This window comes from Hyla sarda, chromosome 4 (genome assembly GCF_029499605.1).
Source record: "Hyla sarda isolate aHylSar1 chromosome 4, aHylSar1.hap1, whole genome shotgun sequence".
Lineage (NCBI taxonomy): Eukaryota > Metazoa > Chordata > Amphibia > Anura > Hylidae > Hyla > Hyla sarda.
This window is the reverse complement of record NC_079192.1, coordinates 160,929,365-160,949,754: the sequence shown is the minus strand read 5'-3', so window position 1 is coordinate 160,949,754 and position 20,390 is coordinate 160,929,365. Positions and strand designations below refer to the sequence as shown.

Genomic DNA, 20,390 nt, shown 5'->3' with positions numbered 1-20,390 from the left:
TGACAACCCTGATTGGTTTCTTAGGATAAGATGTATTACCCCCTGTTTTAGTGATGAAACCCCATCCATAGTTTTTTTTCCCGCACAGTGGTGTTTGGCCAACCAGCTGTGTAGGGAACTGCAGCAGACTCACTTTTCACTTGTATAGAAGACGGATTTACTTCTGTTGACCCTTTATTCTAAAGAATTGTGAGTGTCTAGGCTCACCTAAATAGATTTTGTCCAGGCTATTATTTTATCCTTTAAGCCACCGATCTTTAGAATGAGCAGGAAGAAGAGGGCGATGGTGTACTTCACTCCCCAGCTCACAGAAATCTCTGTCCAGCTTCACTAGACTTCTATGGTGGTGGTCATTGAAGCTAGACAGAAAGCTGGGGAGTGAAGTACATAACCATGCTCTTCTCCCCACTCATTCTAGTGATTGGTGGGGGTCCCTGACCAATAAAAACTTTTGACATGTCAAATGTTTTGTTAAATGTAAAGTACACTTTAATGCCATAGACATACCACTTTCTCAACTGTCTCCTGACATCTTCTGTCTAGTCCTATTACATTCCCTGAAATAAACTTTTCACCGGATGTTCCTATGTTGCTGCAGATCTTCTCCCCAATAGAAAGAACATGCCTGTTTAGCCAAGCTGTACAAGCATGTTTATGGTGGAGTTCGGGAAGATAGCAGCTAAGTATTTTTTTTTATTAACAGGGTATTCCAGGAAAAACATTTTATCCCCCTATCCAAAGGATAGGGGATAAGATGTCTGATCGCAGGGGGGCCCGCCTCTGAGACCCCCCCGCGATCTCCCTGCATAGAATGCGGGTGCTGAATCTCCAGTTTCTGAAACCGGGTTTCCGTGACGTCACGCCATGCCCGCTCCATTAATGTCTAAGGGAGGGGGCGTGACGGATGTCACGTCCCCTCCCATAGACATTAATGGAGGGGGCGTGGTGTGACATCCCCAGTCCCGGAAACCCGGAGGTTTCAGAAACTGGAGATTCAGCAGGGAGATCGCGGGGCAGGGCGGGGGGGGGGGGGGGGGGGGCTGGGATCAGACATCAGGGGATAACATGTTTTTGCCCGGAATACCCCTTTAAGCATGTTTTTCAGGCAATATTAGTTCTTTAAGCATAGTGAGCCTGCTCTGTAGAGGAGAAGGGCCCCACAAAGGTCTCTATAAATTACAAGACTGTAGACAGAAACTGGTTTACTGCGGACATGACTAACTCCTTACATATGGCAGTATGTAAACTGCTTCTATCCTTTGAAAAATAAGACTATTTGTAACACATGCAACATCCCTGTCAGCCTTTTTTCTATGGCATAATGTGATATACAACTAAGTATACACAATAAAACTAACATCAAACTGGACCCTTCTTTGTGCAGATCTGGACTGATATGTATTTATCAGTAAATTATTTATTATGTAGACTTACAAGAGCTGCTACATATAAAGTGCTAATAATTTACTAACCTTCCACTAACAGTGAATGCATCACTTTATTTTTTATTAAAATCAAATACCAATACATTCATTTATTTACATATTGATTTATTTATGAATTACTACTTGCATGTTTTTTTTGTTATATTTTATTGCCTGTTTATGATTCTGGGGCCAGCCATCTTGTTTGAGCTGCTGTTAACAGCATTCGAGATTTGCTTTACTGCAGCCACATGGACCAAGGGGACTTGTGGTCTAAAGCTGATTTTCAATGGTGTTCTAGGCATGCTCTTTAACCTGTTCAGAAAGGAAGAGGGGAGCTGTGACCATCACCTATTGTGGATGGTGGATCCGGTGTTATCTATATAACAATTACCTGTCATTTTCATCCTGTTTGTGATTATGATCTTTTCCTGGCTTTGTGTTTAATAATTGCAATTAAAAACCTGACCGTGTGAACATACCCTTACCACAGATGCATTAATATTAGGATATTTGGACTAGGGTAGAAAAAAAATAATACATACATATCCAGGTACTCAAGGGGTTAATAGTATCTATGTTCTTTTTCATTTACTATAAGAGACCTTACTTGCAAACAGATAAACCATAAGGGGCCATTACATATATTGTATAGATCTATATATAGGGGGATATTTATAAAAACCTGTGTAAAAGTTGTCCAGTTGCCCATAGCAACCAATCAGATGGCTTCTTTCATTTTGCAGAGGCCTTGTGAAAATGAAAGAAGAAATCTGGTTGCTATGGGCAACTCATCAACTTTTCCTCTGGACAGGTTGTGAAAAATCTTGTGATAAATCTCCCCCATAGTGTCCATGTATAAATGCATATGGACATATTAACTACATGCTAGATAATAATTCCTCATAAGCAATGAAATGCATATTATAGAGATGTTCCGATACCGGTATCAGGACCAATACTGGACATTTGCACGTGTGATACCTGATACCTAATCCGATACTCGCCGGCGGGACCCCCGCTGGCAGGTATCACGGAGGTGCCAAACTATGCAGCACGCCCAGCAGCTGAGCGCACGTCATAGCCGGGACCTGTGGCTAATGCCGAACATCACTGATCACGGTGATGTCCGGCATTAACCTTTTAGATCGCAGCATCTAAAAGTCTTGAAGTTAACTGCTGGTTAGCAAAGAGGGATCAACGCGGTAAAATCACGGTTTCCTGATCAACTGTGAGGATGGCCGGAGGTCCCTTACTAGGCTACGTGCCATCCAATCATCGCTCCTTTACTGCTGCTAGCCATAGCAGGCAGTAGTTAAAGGAGCGCCAATAACACGGATCAGTGCTATAGTATGGCATATCATTGATCAGTGTATGCAATCTACAGATAGTGCCCTATGGGGACAAAGAAAAAAGTGTAAATAAATAATGTGAATTAACCCCTTCCCTTATAAAAGATTGAATTCCTCCCCCCCCCTTTAAAAAAATAAAATCTTTTTTTAAATATAAAAAAGCCCTTCCTCTAATAAAAACTGAAAAAACACCCCTTTTCCCCAGTAAAAAAAAACAAAAAAAACAACTGTCAATTGACATAGAAAAAATTATCGGCAATTGGTATCGGCGAGTACTTTAAAAAAAAAATATCTGTACTCGAGGTAAAATAGAGAAACAAAATATCTGTAATGTGAATGTATTTGTGTGCATTGTGTGTGTTATTTGTGACAATTTGTTTAATACAAAAATCTCCTATTAAGGGTACGTTCACACTGCGGAATATCCGCTAACAGAGATTTCATCAGGCGACTGCCGCCAAAAATACTTCGGCGGTAGGACCGCAGGGCACTGCACCGTCACCATTGACGGCTATTCAGTACTTGCGGAATTCCACGCAAAGAATGAACATGTTCTTTCTTTGCTCAGAACAATTTTAGCGACGGAATTGTCCACCGCTGAAATTCCGCAGTGTGAACGAGTCTCGCTGAAGACCCATTTACACTGATAGTACTGTGCACTGCGCGGAATTCTACTTGCAGAATTCCGCTTGCATTGCACAGTGTGAACGTACCCTTAATGCAGTTTACACCAGGCAAGTGTAAAGGCAACAGCCATGATTTAAAGGGGTACTCTGTCTCTAGACATCTTATCCCCTATCCAAAGGATAGGTGATAAGATGTCAGATCGCCGCAGTCCCGCTGCTGGGGACCCCCGGGATCACCGCTGCGGCACCCCGCTGTCATTACTGCACAGAGCGAGTTCGCTCTGCACGTAATGATGGGCAGTACAGAGGCTGGAGCATCGTTACGTCATGGCTCCGCCCCCATGACGTCACGGCCTGCCCCCCTCAATACGAGTCTATGTGAGGGGGCGTGGTGGTTGTCACGAGGGGCGGAGCCATGACGTCACGCTGCTCCGTCCCATGTATCGCCCGTCATTACGCACAGAACGAACTCGCTCTGTGCAGTAATGACAGCGAGGTGCCGCAGCGGCGACGTCATGGCTCCGCCCCTCGTGATGACCGCCAAGCCCCCTCACATAGACTCGTATTGAGGGGGGCAGGCCGTGACGTCATGGGGGGGCGGAGCAATGACGTAACGATGCTCCAGCCCCTGTACTGCGCGTCATTCCGTGCAGAGCGAACTCTCTCTGTGCAGTAATGACAGCGGGGTGCCGCAGCGGCGATCCCGGGGCTCCCCAGCAGCCGGGACCCCGGCGATCTGACATCTTATCCCCTATCTTTTGGATAGGTGATAAGTTATCTAGGGGCGGAGTACCCCTTTAACACCTTGACAGAGGTTTGGTAAAATCCAATCTAGAGATGTGTGTTAAGCACCACATTACGATGTTTGTTAGCCAAGCGGACATTGCTATGGGCTGAGTTACTATATGATTTTAATAAGGTATCTGTAAGACTGGGCCAGAATAAGTCACTGTTGATACATGTGGGCCTTTGGATTCCTTATAAGACTTGTTGCTTTGCTCAAAGGGTCTTGTGTCCTGTCTTGGTGGACCAATAATAAGTGGAATTTGCCGGAAAATGTCCAAAGACATTCGTCATTCTAGAGGAGGACTCCCTGATCTAGTGGTGTGGAATGTTCAGAAGAAAACATTTAAGGTAAGCAGGTCCTTGTAACACATTGGAAGGGTAGCAGCAGATGTGCAGTTGCCTCTTTTAATACTATGACACATTTATGCCTTTTTAAAAATGACTGCTAATAAATCTTGTCCACTGCATAGTCAAGAATAAAGCACTGCATTTCACAGTCAATTTTCCCAAAGTTGCCTATTTTGAAATTGAGCAAAAATTTTGCAACAAATTTCTGCCAATAAAATGTCAGGAAGGCAATGATAAATCTCCCCCGTAGATCCTGTTTACCCGGATGGAGACCAAATCTGTGTTTTATTAAATAATGTTGTTTGAAATGCACATTAACCCCTTAAGGACTCAGCCCATTTTGGCCTTAAGGACTCAGACAATTAAATTTTTAAGTTTTCATTTTTTCCTCCTCACCTTCTAAAAATCATAACTCTTTTATATTTTCATCCACAGACTAGTATGAGGGCTTGTTTTTTGCGCGACCAGTTGTCCTTTGTAATGACATAACTCATTATATCATAAAATGTATGGCGCAACCAAAAAACACTATTTTTGTAAGCAAATTAAAACGAAAAACGCAATTTTGCTAATTTTGGAAGGTTTCGTTTTCACGCCGTACAATTTATGGTAAAAATGACATGTGTTTTTTATTCTCTGGGTCAATACGATTAAAATGATACCCATTATTACATACTTTTCTATTATTGTTGCGCTTAAAAAAAATCACAAACTTTTTAACCAAATTAGTACATTTATAATCCCTTTATTTGATGACCTCTAACTTTTTTATTTTTCCGTATAAGCGGCGGTATGGGGGCTCATTTTTTGCGCCATGATCTGTACTTTTTTTTGATACCACATTTGCATATAAAAAACTTTTAATACATTTTTTATAATTTTTTTTTTAATAAAATGTATTAAAAAAGTAGGAATTTTGGACTTTTTTTTTTTTCGTTCACGCCGTTCACCGTACGGGATCATTAACATTTTATTTTAATAGTTCGGACATTTACGCACGCGGCGATACCAAATATGTCTATAAAAAATTTTTTTAATGCTTTTTGGGGGTAAAATAGGAAAAAAACGGACGTTTTACTTTTTTATTGGGGGAGGGGATTTTTCACTTTTTTTTTTACTTTTATATTTTTTTATTATTTTTTTTAAATTTTTTTTTACACTTGAATAGTCCCCATAGGGGACTATATTCATAGCAATACCATGATTGCTAATACTGATCTGTTCTATGTATAGGACATAGAACAGATCAGTGTTATCGGTCATCTTCTGCTCTGGTCTGCTCGATCACAGACCAGAGCAGGAGACGCCGGGAGCCGGACGGAGGAAGGTGAGGGGACCTCCGTGCGGCATTCTGAATGATCGGATCCCCGCAGCAGCGCTGCGGGCGATCCGATCATTCATTCAAATCGCGCACTGCCGCAGATACCTGGATCTGTATTGATCCCGGCACCTGAGGGGTTAATGGCGGACGCCCGCGAGATCGCGGGCGTCGGCCATTGCCGGCAGGTCCCTGGCTGCGATCAGCAGCCGGGATCAGCCGCGCATGACACGGGCATCGCTACGATGCCCGCGGTTATGCACAGGACGTAAATGTACGTCCTAGTGCGTTAAGTACCACCGCACCAGGACGTACATTTACGTCCTGCGTCCTTAAGGGGTTAAAGGGCTGCTCCGGTGAAAACCTTTTTTTTTTTTTTTTTTTTTTTCTTTTTTTAAATAAACTAGTGCCAGAAAGTTAAACAGATTTGTAAATTACTTCTATTAAAAAATCTTAATCCTTCCTGTACTTATTAGCTGCTGAATACTACAGAGGAAATTCTTTTCTTTTTGAAACACAGAGCTCTCTGCTGACATCATGAGCACAGTGCTCTCTGCTGACATCTCTGTCCATTTTAGGAACTGTCCAGAACAGCATATGTTTGCTATGGGGATTTCTGTTTACTCTGGACAGTTCTTAAAATGGACAGAGATGTTAGCAGAGAGCACTGTGCTCATGATGTCAGCAGACAGCTCAGTGTTTCAAAAAGAAAATAATTTCCGCTGTAGTATTCAGCAGCTAATAAGTACAGGAAGGGGGCGTGGTTTGCATGGCCGACAGAGAGGACGTGCGAGCGCTGAGCTCCTGCCATCCTGAGCTCCATCCTTCCATTATCTCTGCCATCCTGCTGATTTAAGGCTCCGGTCCCTCTAGGCGCGATCCCCACCATTCTGGGGTCTCCTGCGGTGCCCCCATTGTGACAATTGGAGGAGTTTGGGGAGCGCATCGAGGCCTGCGGTGTGCTAGGCCGCAGAGCCTGGGACCCTACGTCATCTATCCTGCCTGGTCCCCCCTCTGTGGTGCTCCTGGGGGGGACTGAAGACGTCCCTACCTGCTCCGAAGCTTCACCGCGGCGGCTCCTGGTGTCCGGTCCCGGCAGGGGTAGCTGGTGAGGTCGAGGTCCTGGCCTGCCGTGCTCTCCAGCCTTCATCCTGTGGGGCCCTCCTCAGCTTCCGGCCAAGTCCGTGGCAGGCGGTGAACGGCATCCTGTGTGAGGGAGCGAGGGCACCCGGCCCTGTCTCTCCTGCGGTCTCCGGTGGACGGAGCGACGCGGAGGTGCGAGGAGGATAAGCTGCACCGCTCTTTCCGGAGTCCCTGCGCACTTAGTGAGTACAGCTCTGTGCTTGGGGGGAGCGGGACTAGCTGCCGCCTCGGGAGTGCAGGCGGGGAGACCCCCTGGGCACCTGTGTGGCTGAACCTGCAGGATTCCGCTGATCTACTGGGGGGGACTGCTGGAGCCACCCCATTGAACTGCTATTGTGATTTGGGGGGAGCCCCCCCCCCCCCCCCCCCTCTGACCCCTTCTGCCATACTCGTATTGGAGTTACTCTGTCAGTGGTTGGGAGTGCTGCCTGGATCCCCTTCCTTGTTGCTAGACTGATACCCCTGCTTCTTCTGTGCTTCCCCCCCCTGCTGGTGGCACTACCTGATTATTAAACTGCTGCTGGGTCGGTGGACTATCCGGTTGGAGAGAACTCTGTGGCGCCTGTTTTACCGTATTGTGTGCTCTTACTATTACATTGCCTGGACTTTGTCATGGGTCGGAGGAATAAAGAGGGAGCAGGTCCCTCCCAGCAGGTGGCCAGTGGGTCTTCTTCATCTGGGAATACGTTGACGTTACAGCAGGAGGTGACGGCTAAGCTGGAGAAATTTGCACTGAGACGACAATCCCCTGATTCACCTGCCCACAAGGAGGCCCCTCTTCCTATGGCGGATATGGGGACCCCAATGGACTCTCTGGAGGACTATGATGCTTTTCTGCAGGCTTCTGTGGCGGGATCCCATGTATCGCTGCCTGGTACCCCTCCTGATTTGTCTGGTGCGGTGGCTGCTGCCCCTGCTGTGCCTACGGCTGAACCTACTCTGGCTGCAGTTTTTGCGGAAATACAAAGGTGCAACTCTGCCCTCTCCCAACTGACTGCTCAGGTAGGTGGGCACTGTGCAGTCTGCTATCTCCTTGCGCCATGATTTGCAAAAAGTGACGGAGCGCACCTCTGCAGTGGAGTGGCGAGTTAGTGATGTGGAGGATACTGTGGTTCCTTTGGTCCGGGACTCTACTAAACAAGGTCAGGACATGCCCATGCTCAAAGCTAAAGCAGATTATCTGGAAAATCGTCTGCGTCGAAACAATGTGCGGATAATAGGACTGCCTGAAAGGTGTGAGGGTCGTTCTCCTACAGAGTACATGGAAAGTTGGCTCAAGGAGGTGTTTGGAGCTGATAACCTGACCCCTCTCATTGCTGTAGAGAGGGTCCATTGAGTCCCCATGCGACCTTTTCCTCCTGGTGGTCCGCCGAGATCTATGCTAGTGAAACTCCTACATTATCGTGACAGGGACCTGGTGCTTAAACTGGCTAGGGAGAAACAGCCGGTAACCGTGGACAACCATGTCATATCCTTCTTTCCGGATTTTTCAGAGGAGGTGCAGAAGAAACGCCTCCTTTATGGATGTTAAAAAGAGACTGCACTCCCTGGATATACAATATTCTATGCTATACCCTGCAGGGCTGAGAGTGATTGCCTTGGGAACCACCCATTTCTTCGAGGGAGTGGATGCTGCGGTCCGGTGGCTAGACACGCATGAACTTCAATTGCGCCAGAGGGCCCGGAGGGGCGCACCGGAACCTGCTCCTGATTGATCTTCTATTGTACCGGCTGACGTGGCACTTGTGTGGACTGCTGATGTTGAGTGTTCTTCTTCCTTGAACTGCCACTCTCCGCAGGGGGGTGGATGCTGATGTTGGGGTGGTGGGGTTGAGGGGAGGGGGGATTTGTTTAGCTGCTTTATACTCCATACTGTCTTGTAATACTTGTGTTCATCTTGTGGGGGTGGTGGGGTTGAGGGGAGGGGGGGGGGGGGATTTGTTTAGCTGTTTTATACTCCATACTGTCTTGTAATGCTTGTGTTCATCTTGTGGGGGTGGGGTGTCAGTTAGGTTGGGATGTATTGACATGGGTTCAAAAGAGATATGTTAACGTATGACTATTTGCAGAAGTGCTCTAGCTGCATGTTAATGCTTGGCGTTTGCGCTCCTAGATGCCGTGAGCCGCAGCGCTTAGAGTGGATGTGTTGGTATGTTGGTTTTGGGTGTTGGGTTGCTGTTATTCATTTGTCTGTCTGGTTTTCCCGTCTCTCCCTCCGCTACTGACTGCTTTACAAGACTGCTCCCTTTGAGAGTGCGCCTGAACCCATTGAGTGTGTTTATTGTTTTTGGGGCCGTTACTTATTACTGGATGCATGATGGCGGTCTTTAATTTTATAGGATGGAATGCTAGGGGGTTGGGGGGATGTATCAAAATGATATGCTGTTTTTAATGCGGTGAGACACTTTCAGCCGGCTGTCTTATGTCTCACTTAGACTCATTTGACGGGGGACACCACTGAGGTTCTTCATAGGGCCTGGGTGGGTCACTCGTTCCATTCTACATTCTCTTCTCATGCTAGAGGGGTCAGTCTATTGATCCATAAATCTATCCTGTTTAGTGTTCTCTCATCTACCCTCCGGGTCAATGCTAGAGATGTTTGCCTGCTGGCGGAAGTGTCTCGCCATATAGTGATCATTGTGGGTGTGTACATCCCTCCCCCCTATAGCAGTGGAGTCATGCATCGGGTTCTCTCGGGTTTCGGGTTATTTTGGGTTTCCCTGTGAGCCCTATCCTTATCTGTGGCGACTTCAACCAGGTCCTAGATGCTTCTGTGGATAGGTTCTGGGGATTGCAGCCCCTCCCCCCAGCCTCTAGGCCGACTGGACTTGCTAACATACTGTCTGCGGTTGACCTGTTTGACTTGTGGCGCTGTCGCAATCCTTCTGAACTGCAGTACTCTTGATATTCTGCTACGCATGGGACCCTTTCTAGAATTGACTTGGCGATAGGTGACGGGGACATGGCTAGGTTGGTTCGGGATATAGAGTATTTGGCTAGAGGGTTCTCGGATCATTCCCCCATCAGGCTCACACTTGACTTTACTGACGGTGCTAGAGGGGAGCGCCCCTTGTGGAGACTGAACCCGTTCTGGTTACAGGTGTTGACTACAGCGGAGATTATTTCTGCTGAACTTCGGGACTTTCTTGCCCTGAATGTAGGTTCGGCTTCGGTCTCTGCTGTGTGGGACTCTCTATAGGCTTATCTACGTGGACTGTTCATACGTGACATTAGTATTCATAAATCATTCACTAGGGAAAGGGGCGAGAAGTTGAGAAGGGCGGTGGTTGGAGCTGAGAATGTGTATGTCTCGGCCCCCTCCCCGGGGACTGAGGCTGCCTGGTTGAGGGCCCAGAGTGACTATAAAACGTACCTGGAGGAGGCGGCTGAACATAAGCGTTTTTTTGTTAAGCAACGTTATTTTGAATGTCGTGAAAGTACTGGTAAACTGTTGGCCTCCATTGCCAGGGCACAGCAGGGGATGTTGTTTATTAGTTGTCTGAGGGATGAGCAAGGTCGTGAGGTCACTGATGAGGAGGGGATTATGAGGGTAATGCTGGCTTTCTATAGGGACGCGTATTCATCTAGAGCCTCCTGCACTGAGGGGGCGTTGGAGGAGTATGTACGTGGGGCTAGGTTGCCTTCCCTTACTCTGGAGCAGAGGGGCGAGCTGGACTCGCCCATCTCTCTGGAGGAACTGGAACTAGCCTTAAAAGACGCTAATAACGAGAAGGCCCCCGGCCCTGATGGCCTCCCGAGTGAGGCCTATAAAAAAAAATTCTGGTATTTTACTACTGCAGCTGTTGTGGGTAGTCGGCTGTTACGGCAGTTTTAGTGGGATCCTTGCCTCGCTCCATGATGGAAGCCATAGTGGTTCTTATCCCAAAACCTGGAAAGGACCCCCTATGTGCGGACTCCTACAGACCGATATCCCTTTTATGTGCAGATGTGAAGCTGCTGGCTCGGGTGCTTGCTAACAGATTAGCGGGGGTCATACTCTCTCTGATCCATGGGGATCAGACTGGATTTATGCCTGGCAAGTCTACGGTGGATAACATTAGGAGGGTGTATCTAAATTTACAGATGTCTCAAGAAGGTACGGGGGCTCGCTCAGTCTTTTCATTGGACGCTGCCAAAGCATTTGATAGCATCGAATGGAATTATTTGTGGAGAGTAATGAGTGCCATAGGTTCCTCTCCTATGTTAAACTTCTCTATCAAAGTCTGGTTGCTCGCCTCAGAGTTAATGGTAAGATTTCACAGTCATTTGCCCTACAGAGAGGTATACGGCAGGGGTGCCCCTTGTCACCCTTACTTTTTGCCATAGCCATCGAACCCCTGGCTTGTCTTTTACGGAGGTCGCCGGATATCTCAGGGTTTAGGTATGGGACTATAGAAGAACGAGTGGCCCTATATGCCGACGACATGTTATTGTTTATGGGGGACACGGCACGCTCGCTGGCCCCAGTTATGTCCCTTATTGCGGAATTTGGGTCCTTCTCGGGGTTGCTCATTAATTGGGATAAATCGGTCTTGCTGCCTCTTGACCCTTTGCCAGATATCCCTCAAATTGCTATTTAAAAAATACAAGTGGTCTCTAGTTTTAAGTACTTAGGGATTTACATGACTTTGTCCCTCACAATCTCCTCCCCCTGCTAGACAGGAGCTCTCAAAAAGTGTCGGTGTGGTGCAGGCTCCCAATCTCGGTGGTGGGGCGTACTAATCTAGCCAAAATGGTCCTCATGCCTCAACTATTGTATATACTGCAGAACTCTCCGGTTTGGATTGCGATGGCCCACTTTCAGAGGATTCAACGACTTTTCAGACAATTAGTTTGGGGGGGGGGGGCGAGACTGCCAGGATTAGGCTAGAAACGTTACAGAGGGGTAAATTAGCGGGAGGGCTTGCTCTACCGAATCCGTGGTTATACTATATTGCATCACAGCTGCATCAGGTGAGAGGGTGGGCTGCACTATCTACATTGGGTCCTACAGGTCGATTGTTTATGCTTCAGCATGGAGGCAGAATACCTCTACATATCGTAGAGATTGGGGCTCTTACCAGACCTCCGGACTCCTCTCCCATGACTCGCTTACTGTGTAAGCTTTGGGGCCACGCGAAAAAACAGTTGGGTATTACTGGTTATCTTGCCTGCACTCCGCTGTGGCATAACCCAGGCTTGCCTGTTTTTAATTCTTTTGCTGATGCTGAGTTCTGGGAGAGGAGGGGACTCTGTGAATTGGGTCAATTGGCTGATCAGGGGGTAGTTCGGTCCTTTGAGGACTTGCATGTGGAGTTTGCCCTACAACGCTCCTCCTTTTACCGATATCTACAGATCAGTCATGCCTATGAGTCACAGAATCGGGTGGGACTGTTAACTGTACAATCTAATGGGGTATTGGAATCAGTTGTACGGAAGCGAGAATCGGCCGGGGTGATTTCCTGGCTATATGGGGAGTTGCTTTCCTTTTATCATGAGGGCTTCCCTCTTACGGTTAGGTCCAAATGGGTGAGAGACCTTGGGGTTCTTACTGACGAGGAGTGGAGTATTGTACTGGCGCTTACCCCCTTTCTGTCGGTATCGGAATCTTACAGATTGTCTCAACATTTTTTTTATACATAGAGTATATAAAACTCCACTTTTCCTCCATAGAATAGGGATGAGGTCTGACTCTGCCTGCCCGAGGTGTGGCGAGGTGGAGGCACACCTTGTACATATGATGTGGACGTGTCCTTGTTTGACTACATATTGGACTGGAGTGCTGCAGTTCATTAGATCGGTCTATGGAGTAACTATATCTAGGGACCCCAGGGAATGTCTGCTTGGGCTGATAGGATGTAGTCGGGAGCCTTTAGTGGTGGAGAAGGGGATTGTGAGAATTTTATATCAGACCAGGAAGTTGATAGCGCAATTCTGGATCAGATCCTCTCCTCCGGAGGTGGCTGATCTCATCACACGAGTAATGCATGTGGTTCGGTAAGAAAAAGGAATTAATGTCAAGCGCAAAGTGGAGCGAAAATTTTAAGGTATCTGGGGTCCCTGGGTACGGAGGTTTGACCCCTCCCCTGTGAATACCACTTAAAGGAAGGAATGCTGCTGGTATGTAGTTGTGTACTGAATGGATGACTTGTGAGATGTTGAGGAAGTGACTTGTGGATGTGCTTGCCCTCCTGCTATGTGTGGAAGTTGGAGTTTGTATGACCTGATGGGAACCCGCTGGTGATGTGATTATGCTTGGGTATGGGGGTATGAGCTCTACTTTTCACCTGTATTTTTATTATGGGATTGAGGGAGTAAGATTATACTTTCACTCTACTATGGATTGAGGAGCTTGGGTGGGTTGAGACAGATTTGTTCTGTGTGTGTGGGGGGGGGGGGGGTGGCGTGGGGAGTTGTTGGGGACTGTATGTTGCTGTTTAAATATGTTATAAATCAAAACTTAAATAAAAATTATCTGATAAAAAAAAAAAATAAGTACAGGAAGGATTAAGATTTTTTTAATAGAAGTAATTTACAAATCTGTTTAACTTTCTGGCACCAGTTGATTTAAAAAGAAAAAAGTTTTTCACCGGAGTACCCCTTTAACGACGCAGGACGTATATTTAAGTCTTGCGCCGGCTCCCGCGATATGAAGCGGGGTCGCAGCCAGATCGCGTCGGTCCCGGCGCTCATCAACGGCCGGGACCCGCGGCTAATACCACACATTGCCGATCGTGGCAATGTTCCGTATTAACCCTTTAGAAGCGGCGGTCAAAGCTAACTGCCGCTTTGAAAGTGAAAGTATCCCGGCTAGTCAGTCGGGCTGTTCGGGACCGCCGCGGTGAAATCGTGGCATCCCGAACAGCTTACAGGACACCGGGAGGGCCCTTACCTGCCTCCTCGATGTCCGATCGACGACTGACTGCTCCGTGCCTGAGATCCAGGCAGGAGCAGTCAAGCGCCGATAACACTGATCACAGGTGTGTTAATACACGCCAGTGATCAGCATGAGAGATCAGTGTGTGCAGTGTTATAGGTCTCTATGGGAGCTATAACACTGCAAAAAAAAAAAGTAAAAAAAAAAGTGTTAATAAAGGTCATTTAGCCCCTTCCCTAATAAGTTTGAATCACCCCCCTTTTCCCATAAAAAAAAATAAGTGTAAATAAAAAAAAAAACATGTGATATCGCCGCATGCGTAAATGTCCGAACTATAAAAATATTATCATTAATTAAACCGCACGGTCAATGGCGTACACGCAAAAAAATTCCACAGTCCAAAAAAGCGTATTTTGGATCAAAAAGTCCGATCAAAACAAAAATGGTACCGATAAAAACTTCAGATCACGGGGCAAAAAATGAGCCCTCATACCGTCCTGTACGTGGAAAAATAAAAAAGTTATAGGGGTCAGAAGATGACCTTTTTAAACGAATACATTTTCCTGCATGTAGTTATGATTTTTTCCTTAACCGTATGGACCTACAGAATAATGATAAGGTGTCATTTTTACCAAAATATGTACCGCGTAGAAACGGAAGCCCCCAAAAGTTACAAAATGGCGTTTTTTCTTCAATTTTGTCACACAATGATTTTTTTTTCCGTTTCGCCGTGAATTTTTGGGTAAAATGACTTATGTCCCTGCAAAGTAGAATTGGTGACGCAAAAAATAAGCCATATTATGGATTTTTAGGTGGAAAATTGAAAGGGTTATGATTTTTAAAAGGTAAGGAGGAAAAAACGAAAGTGCAAAAACTGAAAAACCCTGAGTCCTTAAGGGGTTAATCTCTATAGGCAGCCAATAAATCTGTATACTGCCCCAATCACTTGGGGGCACTGCTGATTTGAAATAAAATTTTCAAATATATTTGGGTAGATTATCTGTAATCTTCGTCTTTATTATTTTGTACAAAATAACTATACTAGCCACCAGGTGGCACTGTTTAACCTTTAACAATGTGCATCAACCAGCCATAACACAAGACTGACAGGTGAAGCAAATTACATGGATTATTGCAGGAACTTAAGCAAATTTATGAAATAGGAAAAAGTATTCAGACCCTTTGTGATGACACTAGAATGTTAGCATTCTTGATCATCTCTGAGGTGGTTCTACACCTTGATTGAGTCATCGGTTGTATATTGAGGTGACTGGACAGGATTTGTAAAGACATGGCCCTATCTATATAAGGTCTCACAGCTGACAATGTTTATTAGAGCAAAAACCAAGCCGCGAGGTGGAAATAACTGCCTATAGAGCTCAGATACAGGGTTGTGTGGAGGTATGAATCTGGAGAAGGGTAGAAAACATATTTCTGCTGCACTGAATGTTCCCAAGAGCACAAGTGACCTCCACAGTGATCTAATTCTTAAATGAAAGAAGTTTGTAAGAACCTGATCTATAGTAATTGTGAGAGAAGAGCCTTGGTAAGAGGTGACAAAAAAAAAAACAATGGTCACTTACTGAGGTCCAAAGATCCTCTGTGCAGATGGGGGAAACGTAAGGACAACCATAAATGGAGCACTCCAATATATATATATATATATATATATATATATATATATATATATATAATGACAGAGTGACCCAGCTTGGAGTTTGCAAAAAAAAAACTAAAGGACTTTCAGACTGTGAGAAACAAGATTCTCTGGGCTAATGAAGCCAAAGCTGATCTTTTTGGCCTCCATTCTTATCATGTCCGGCAGGTGATGAACAGTGCCTGTTTCCTCCAAATAAAATCCTTACAGTGACGAATAATGGTGGCAGCAGCTAGGACAGGGAGACTAGATTAGGTTTTCATTATTAATATCTCTGAACTTTGCACTATTCCACTTTCCTACAACCCTGACCAGGGTTAAGGACAACTGTGAATGTCATTGAGTGTTCCAGTCAGAGCCCTGGTGTGACCCCAACCAAACATCTCTGGAGAGGCCTGGACATGGCTTCCACAATGGTCCCCATCCAGCCCGACAGCATTAGAAAGGATCTGCAGTTAAGGGTCTGAATACTTATGTCAGTTCAATATTTTTGTTCTTTTTCCATAAGTAAGCAAGATTTGTAACATACTGTGTCATTATGGGGTATGGAGTACAGAAAGATGGGGGCAAAATAATTTTTTTAATTGTAGCACAAGGCTGAGTCATTAAAAAGTATGAAAACTAAAGACTTTCCCAATGCATTGTTTTAGGCAGCAAGTGCATAATCAGTTCTTTGAATCTGATGTGTTGAAAGCAGGAGAAAAATGGGCACACAAACTAAAATGGCAGGTCTTTTGTGGAGATGACATTATGCAGTACTTATCAGGTCCTGTTCCGTGCTCTGGTTCTTCTGCAATCTTCCGGTGTATCTTCCGTTTCGGGGCCAATTTGGAGCGTGGGTGGAGCTTTCTGACATCACTGCTCCTGCTTCTCTGCTGGGTCCCGCTGCTAGCAAACAGCAGTGGTGATGTCATGAAGCTCCGCCCCATGCTCCAAGTCTGCCCTGGAACAAAAGATACCACGGAAGCAGTGGCGTTGCTAGGGTTGGTGTCACCCGGTGCGGTAGAAAATGGTGTCACCCCCATACCTTCCCCCCCTCAGTAAGTTTTTAGCTTATTGTGACAGACACCACTGTTGTAGCGCATTGTGAGAAATTCCAGTATAATAATCAGATATACCAGTTGCCACAGAATAGGAAAGTGTTAAAGAAGTTTTCACCATTTAAAATATACAGCTCCCAGAATTACTTAAAGGGGTACTCCACTGGAAAACATTTACTTTTATATCAAATGGTGCTAATTTACGCAGGATAAGTCATCAACTGCTGAGCCGAGAAGTTCGTGACGAATCGAATTTACTGTAAGTTTGCTCATCTCTGATACTACCACAAACTGCGCCCTCTGAATATAATACTACCACCCACTGTGCCCTCTGAATATAATACTACCACAAACTGCGCCCTCTGAATATAACGTTGCCATACAGTGCACCCTCTGAATATAATACCACAACCGCAGTAACACCCCTCAACATCCGTTAGCTGATGCTATTACCACGGGAGGGGGGTATTGGTGGTGTTGCTAGTGGATGATCGGGGTGCTACTACTGGGGGGGGGTGTTGCTGAAGGATGATGAGGGTGCTACTGGCCATCCCCCCTGGCAGTATCACCCCTATCATCCATCGGCAGGATCATCCTCCTGGCAGGAGCACCGCCATCATCCACCATCAGGATCTGCTGATGGAGGTGCTGCTGCTGGGGGGGGGGGGGGGTAGTTGCTGGCGGATGATGAGGGTGCTACTGCCAGGGGGGGTGCATTAGGTAGGTAGCAGTTTCCCCACATTAGGTAGCATCTTTTCCCCACATTAGGCAGCATAGATTCCCCACATTTGGTACCAGTTTCCCCACATTAGGTAGGTACCAGTTTCCCCACATTAGGTAGCACAGATTCCCCACATTAGGTAGCATAGACTCCGCACATTAGGTAGCATAGACTCCGCACATTAGGTAGCATAGACTCCGCACATTAGGTAGCATAGACCCCCCACATTAGGCCGCAGGTTCCCTTGCAGGTTCCCCACAATGCGTCAAAGTCTCCACACACACACACACACACACACACACACACACACACACACACACAACACAGAGAGACACACACAAACACACAGTCAGAGAGACACACACTCACAGACAGACACACAGTCAGAGTCACACACACACAGAGTCACACAGTCACACACACAGAGTCACACACAGAGTCACACACACACACACACACACACACACAGAGTCACACACAGACACACAGAGTCACACACACACAAACATAGATAGAGACAGACACACACACTCACCCATCCAGCGCAGCGATCCTTCTCACCGGGCGCAATGCGAGTGACGTAACTGACGTCCCCCTGCGCGGCCATGCGGTGTGACGTCAGGCCGGCGCAGACGTGGGAGCGGAGGCCGGTGCATTAAATATGTCACGTGACGAGAGAGCCAATAGGATGTGATGGAGGCGGACCATCTCATTCTATGGCAAATCTCATTCCACGGCAATGCACCGGGCACAGTACTGGTGAAGGTGAGGGGGGGGCGTGATGACGGATGGGCGCACTGAAAGGGGGGGGGGGGATGCCGGTCGGGCACATAGGGGGGTGTCAGTGTAGCTGGGGAGGGGGTGTGGGTGCTGCGGAGCGTCTTGGTGTCACCCCATTAGGTTGGTGTCACGCGGTGCGGGCCGCACCCCCCGCACCCGGGTCGCAACGCCACTGCACGGAAGAACCAAAGTACAGAACAGGTCCAGGTAAGTACGGTTGTCAACAGTGTCACCTGAACTACCTTTCTGTCCCGACAGGTTAGTGCAGGTAAAACTGAGGACAGATTTCCTTTAAAGTTTGAGAGGGAGGTATTATCAGTAGAGTTGAGCAAACTTACAGTTAATTGGCTCGTAGTGAACCTCACAGCTCGGCTGTTGATTACTTTAGTCTGCATAAATGAGTTCATCTTTCCAAGCGCTCCAGTTGCCTGGAAAAGGTAGATACAGACCTAGGAGACCTAAGACTGTCATACCAGACTTTTCCAGGCAACCAGAGCCATTGGAAAGCTGAACTAATTTATGCAGACTAAAGTAATCAACAGCCGAGCTGCGAGGTTCGCTATGAGCCAATTTCCTGTAAGTTCGCTCAACTCTATTAATCAGGCTTTACAATATAGCAAGTTTCTTTTGATCCTTCCTTCTACTGTGATATGACAAGATATGAAAATGTCAAGATTTATTTTTACTGAAAACAGACAAACCCAAATTATCCATAAATAAACCCAAATATCAATTATTTTAAGATCTTGAGAAATAACAAAAGGTATCATTATTGATTTAGTTGGGGACATAAAAATGAAGTGAGGAAGGATTGCAAGGGGCCTCCACTGCCTCCTAACTAAGCCATAGCTGTGTGGCGAAACATGTTACAGGGTGCTGAGAAAACCCGTTTAAGTACATAGGTGCACAATCTCTAGGCCCTGGCCTCTCCCTGAACAGGGAGCTTGTACTACTGCCCTAGTCTGGTGAGCTGAGCCTGGGCCCATGCTGGAGATGGCGTGCTCCATTGTGAACCAGAGGGTGAGGATTAGCCTATGTTTGTACTATGTGTGATACACTTAGAAACATAGAATGTGTTGGCAGATAAGAACCATTTGCCCCATCTAATCTGCCCAATACGGTAATCTGAATCCTATCAATAGTCCCTGGCCCTATCTTGCATGGGATAAGCATAAGGATATCCTCCATATATGTTTAAACTTCACTGTATTTGCAGCGACCACTTCTGCAGGAAGGCTATTCCATGCATCCACTACTCTCTCAGTAAAGTAATACTTCCTAATATTAACTTTTAACCTTTGCCCCTCTAATTTAAAACTATGTCCTCTTGTGGTAGTTTTTAATCTTTTCAATATATTCTCAGGGGTGTGGAAATAAAAAAAAAAAAAAAAATACTTGTCCAAGGGACTAAAGCGGAACACAATCTTCTTGTCCCTCAAGAAAATCCACTTGTCCTGGTAGATAAAATAATTTCAACCAAAATAGTACGATCCACCCCACTAGACAACCAGGGATGGATATAAGATCCCTTTAGACACTGCTGTCAATTTAGACAGCACTGATCTAATGGTTTAATAGCGGCCACTGCGATCGCAGCATGCCAGGCTATTAGCGACGGGAGAGCTGTAGCTATCGTCTTTTAGCCGTGGGGCTCTTGGTCGGCGGGCGAGTATGAAGGGGGTGGGATTCTGGGGGTGCAATTTAGTGCGGGTGGCCAAAAGCAACTGAAAATAAATAAAATTAGATGGCACAACTGGCAGCACTTGTCAGTCCGCCCCTGAACAAAACATACATGCATATACATATCATACATACACCGGGCCACTGACCCCTATATTATACAGTATATACATACATCATACATAGACACATCATACATACACCTGCCCCCCCAATATACATTATATACACACATCATACATACCATACACACATATATACACATACACCATACATATGCACACATCATACATACACCTGCCGCTGCCCCCTATATCATGCCTAACATACACACATACACCATACAGACATCATATATACACATGACACATACACCATACATATGCACACATACATACACCCGCCGCTGATACACCCCACATCATACACACATTAGACACCATACACATATACACATGACACATACATATGCACACATCATACATACACCCGCCGCTGATACACCCCCCCCCCCCTAATTATACATTACATACATATACAACCACCCTTCCCGCCGCCTGCATGCTCGGCCTCCTCACCTGAGCCTGTGTGAGGTGAAATCCCCAGCCTGTGCAGTGCAGTCTCCTTTACACACGTCCTCTCCCCACTCTGTATTTTCC

General features: G+C 46.2%; 1 protein-coding gene across 2 annotated transcripts in view; it reads left to right on the top strand.

Annotated features, from left to right (window-relative positions):
- The window catches only part of FAN1 (FANCD2 and FANCI associated nuclease 1), a 55,323-nt gene that overhangs the window by 30,216 nt on the left and 4,717 nt on the right, over positions 1 to 20,390 (top strand). For both annotated transcript variants that reach the window (XM_056572538.1, XM_056572539.1), the window contains exon 13: positions 4,408 to 4,536. In XM_056572538.1, coding sequence (XP_056428513.1) covers positions 4,408 to 4,536 — 129 coding nt within the window. The remainder of the gene's footprint in view (positions 1 to 4,407; positions 4,537 to 20,390) is intronic.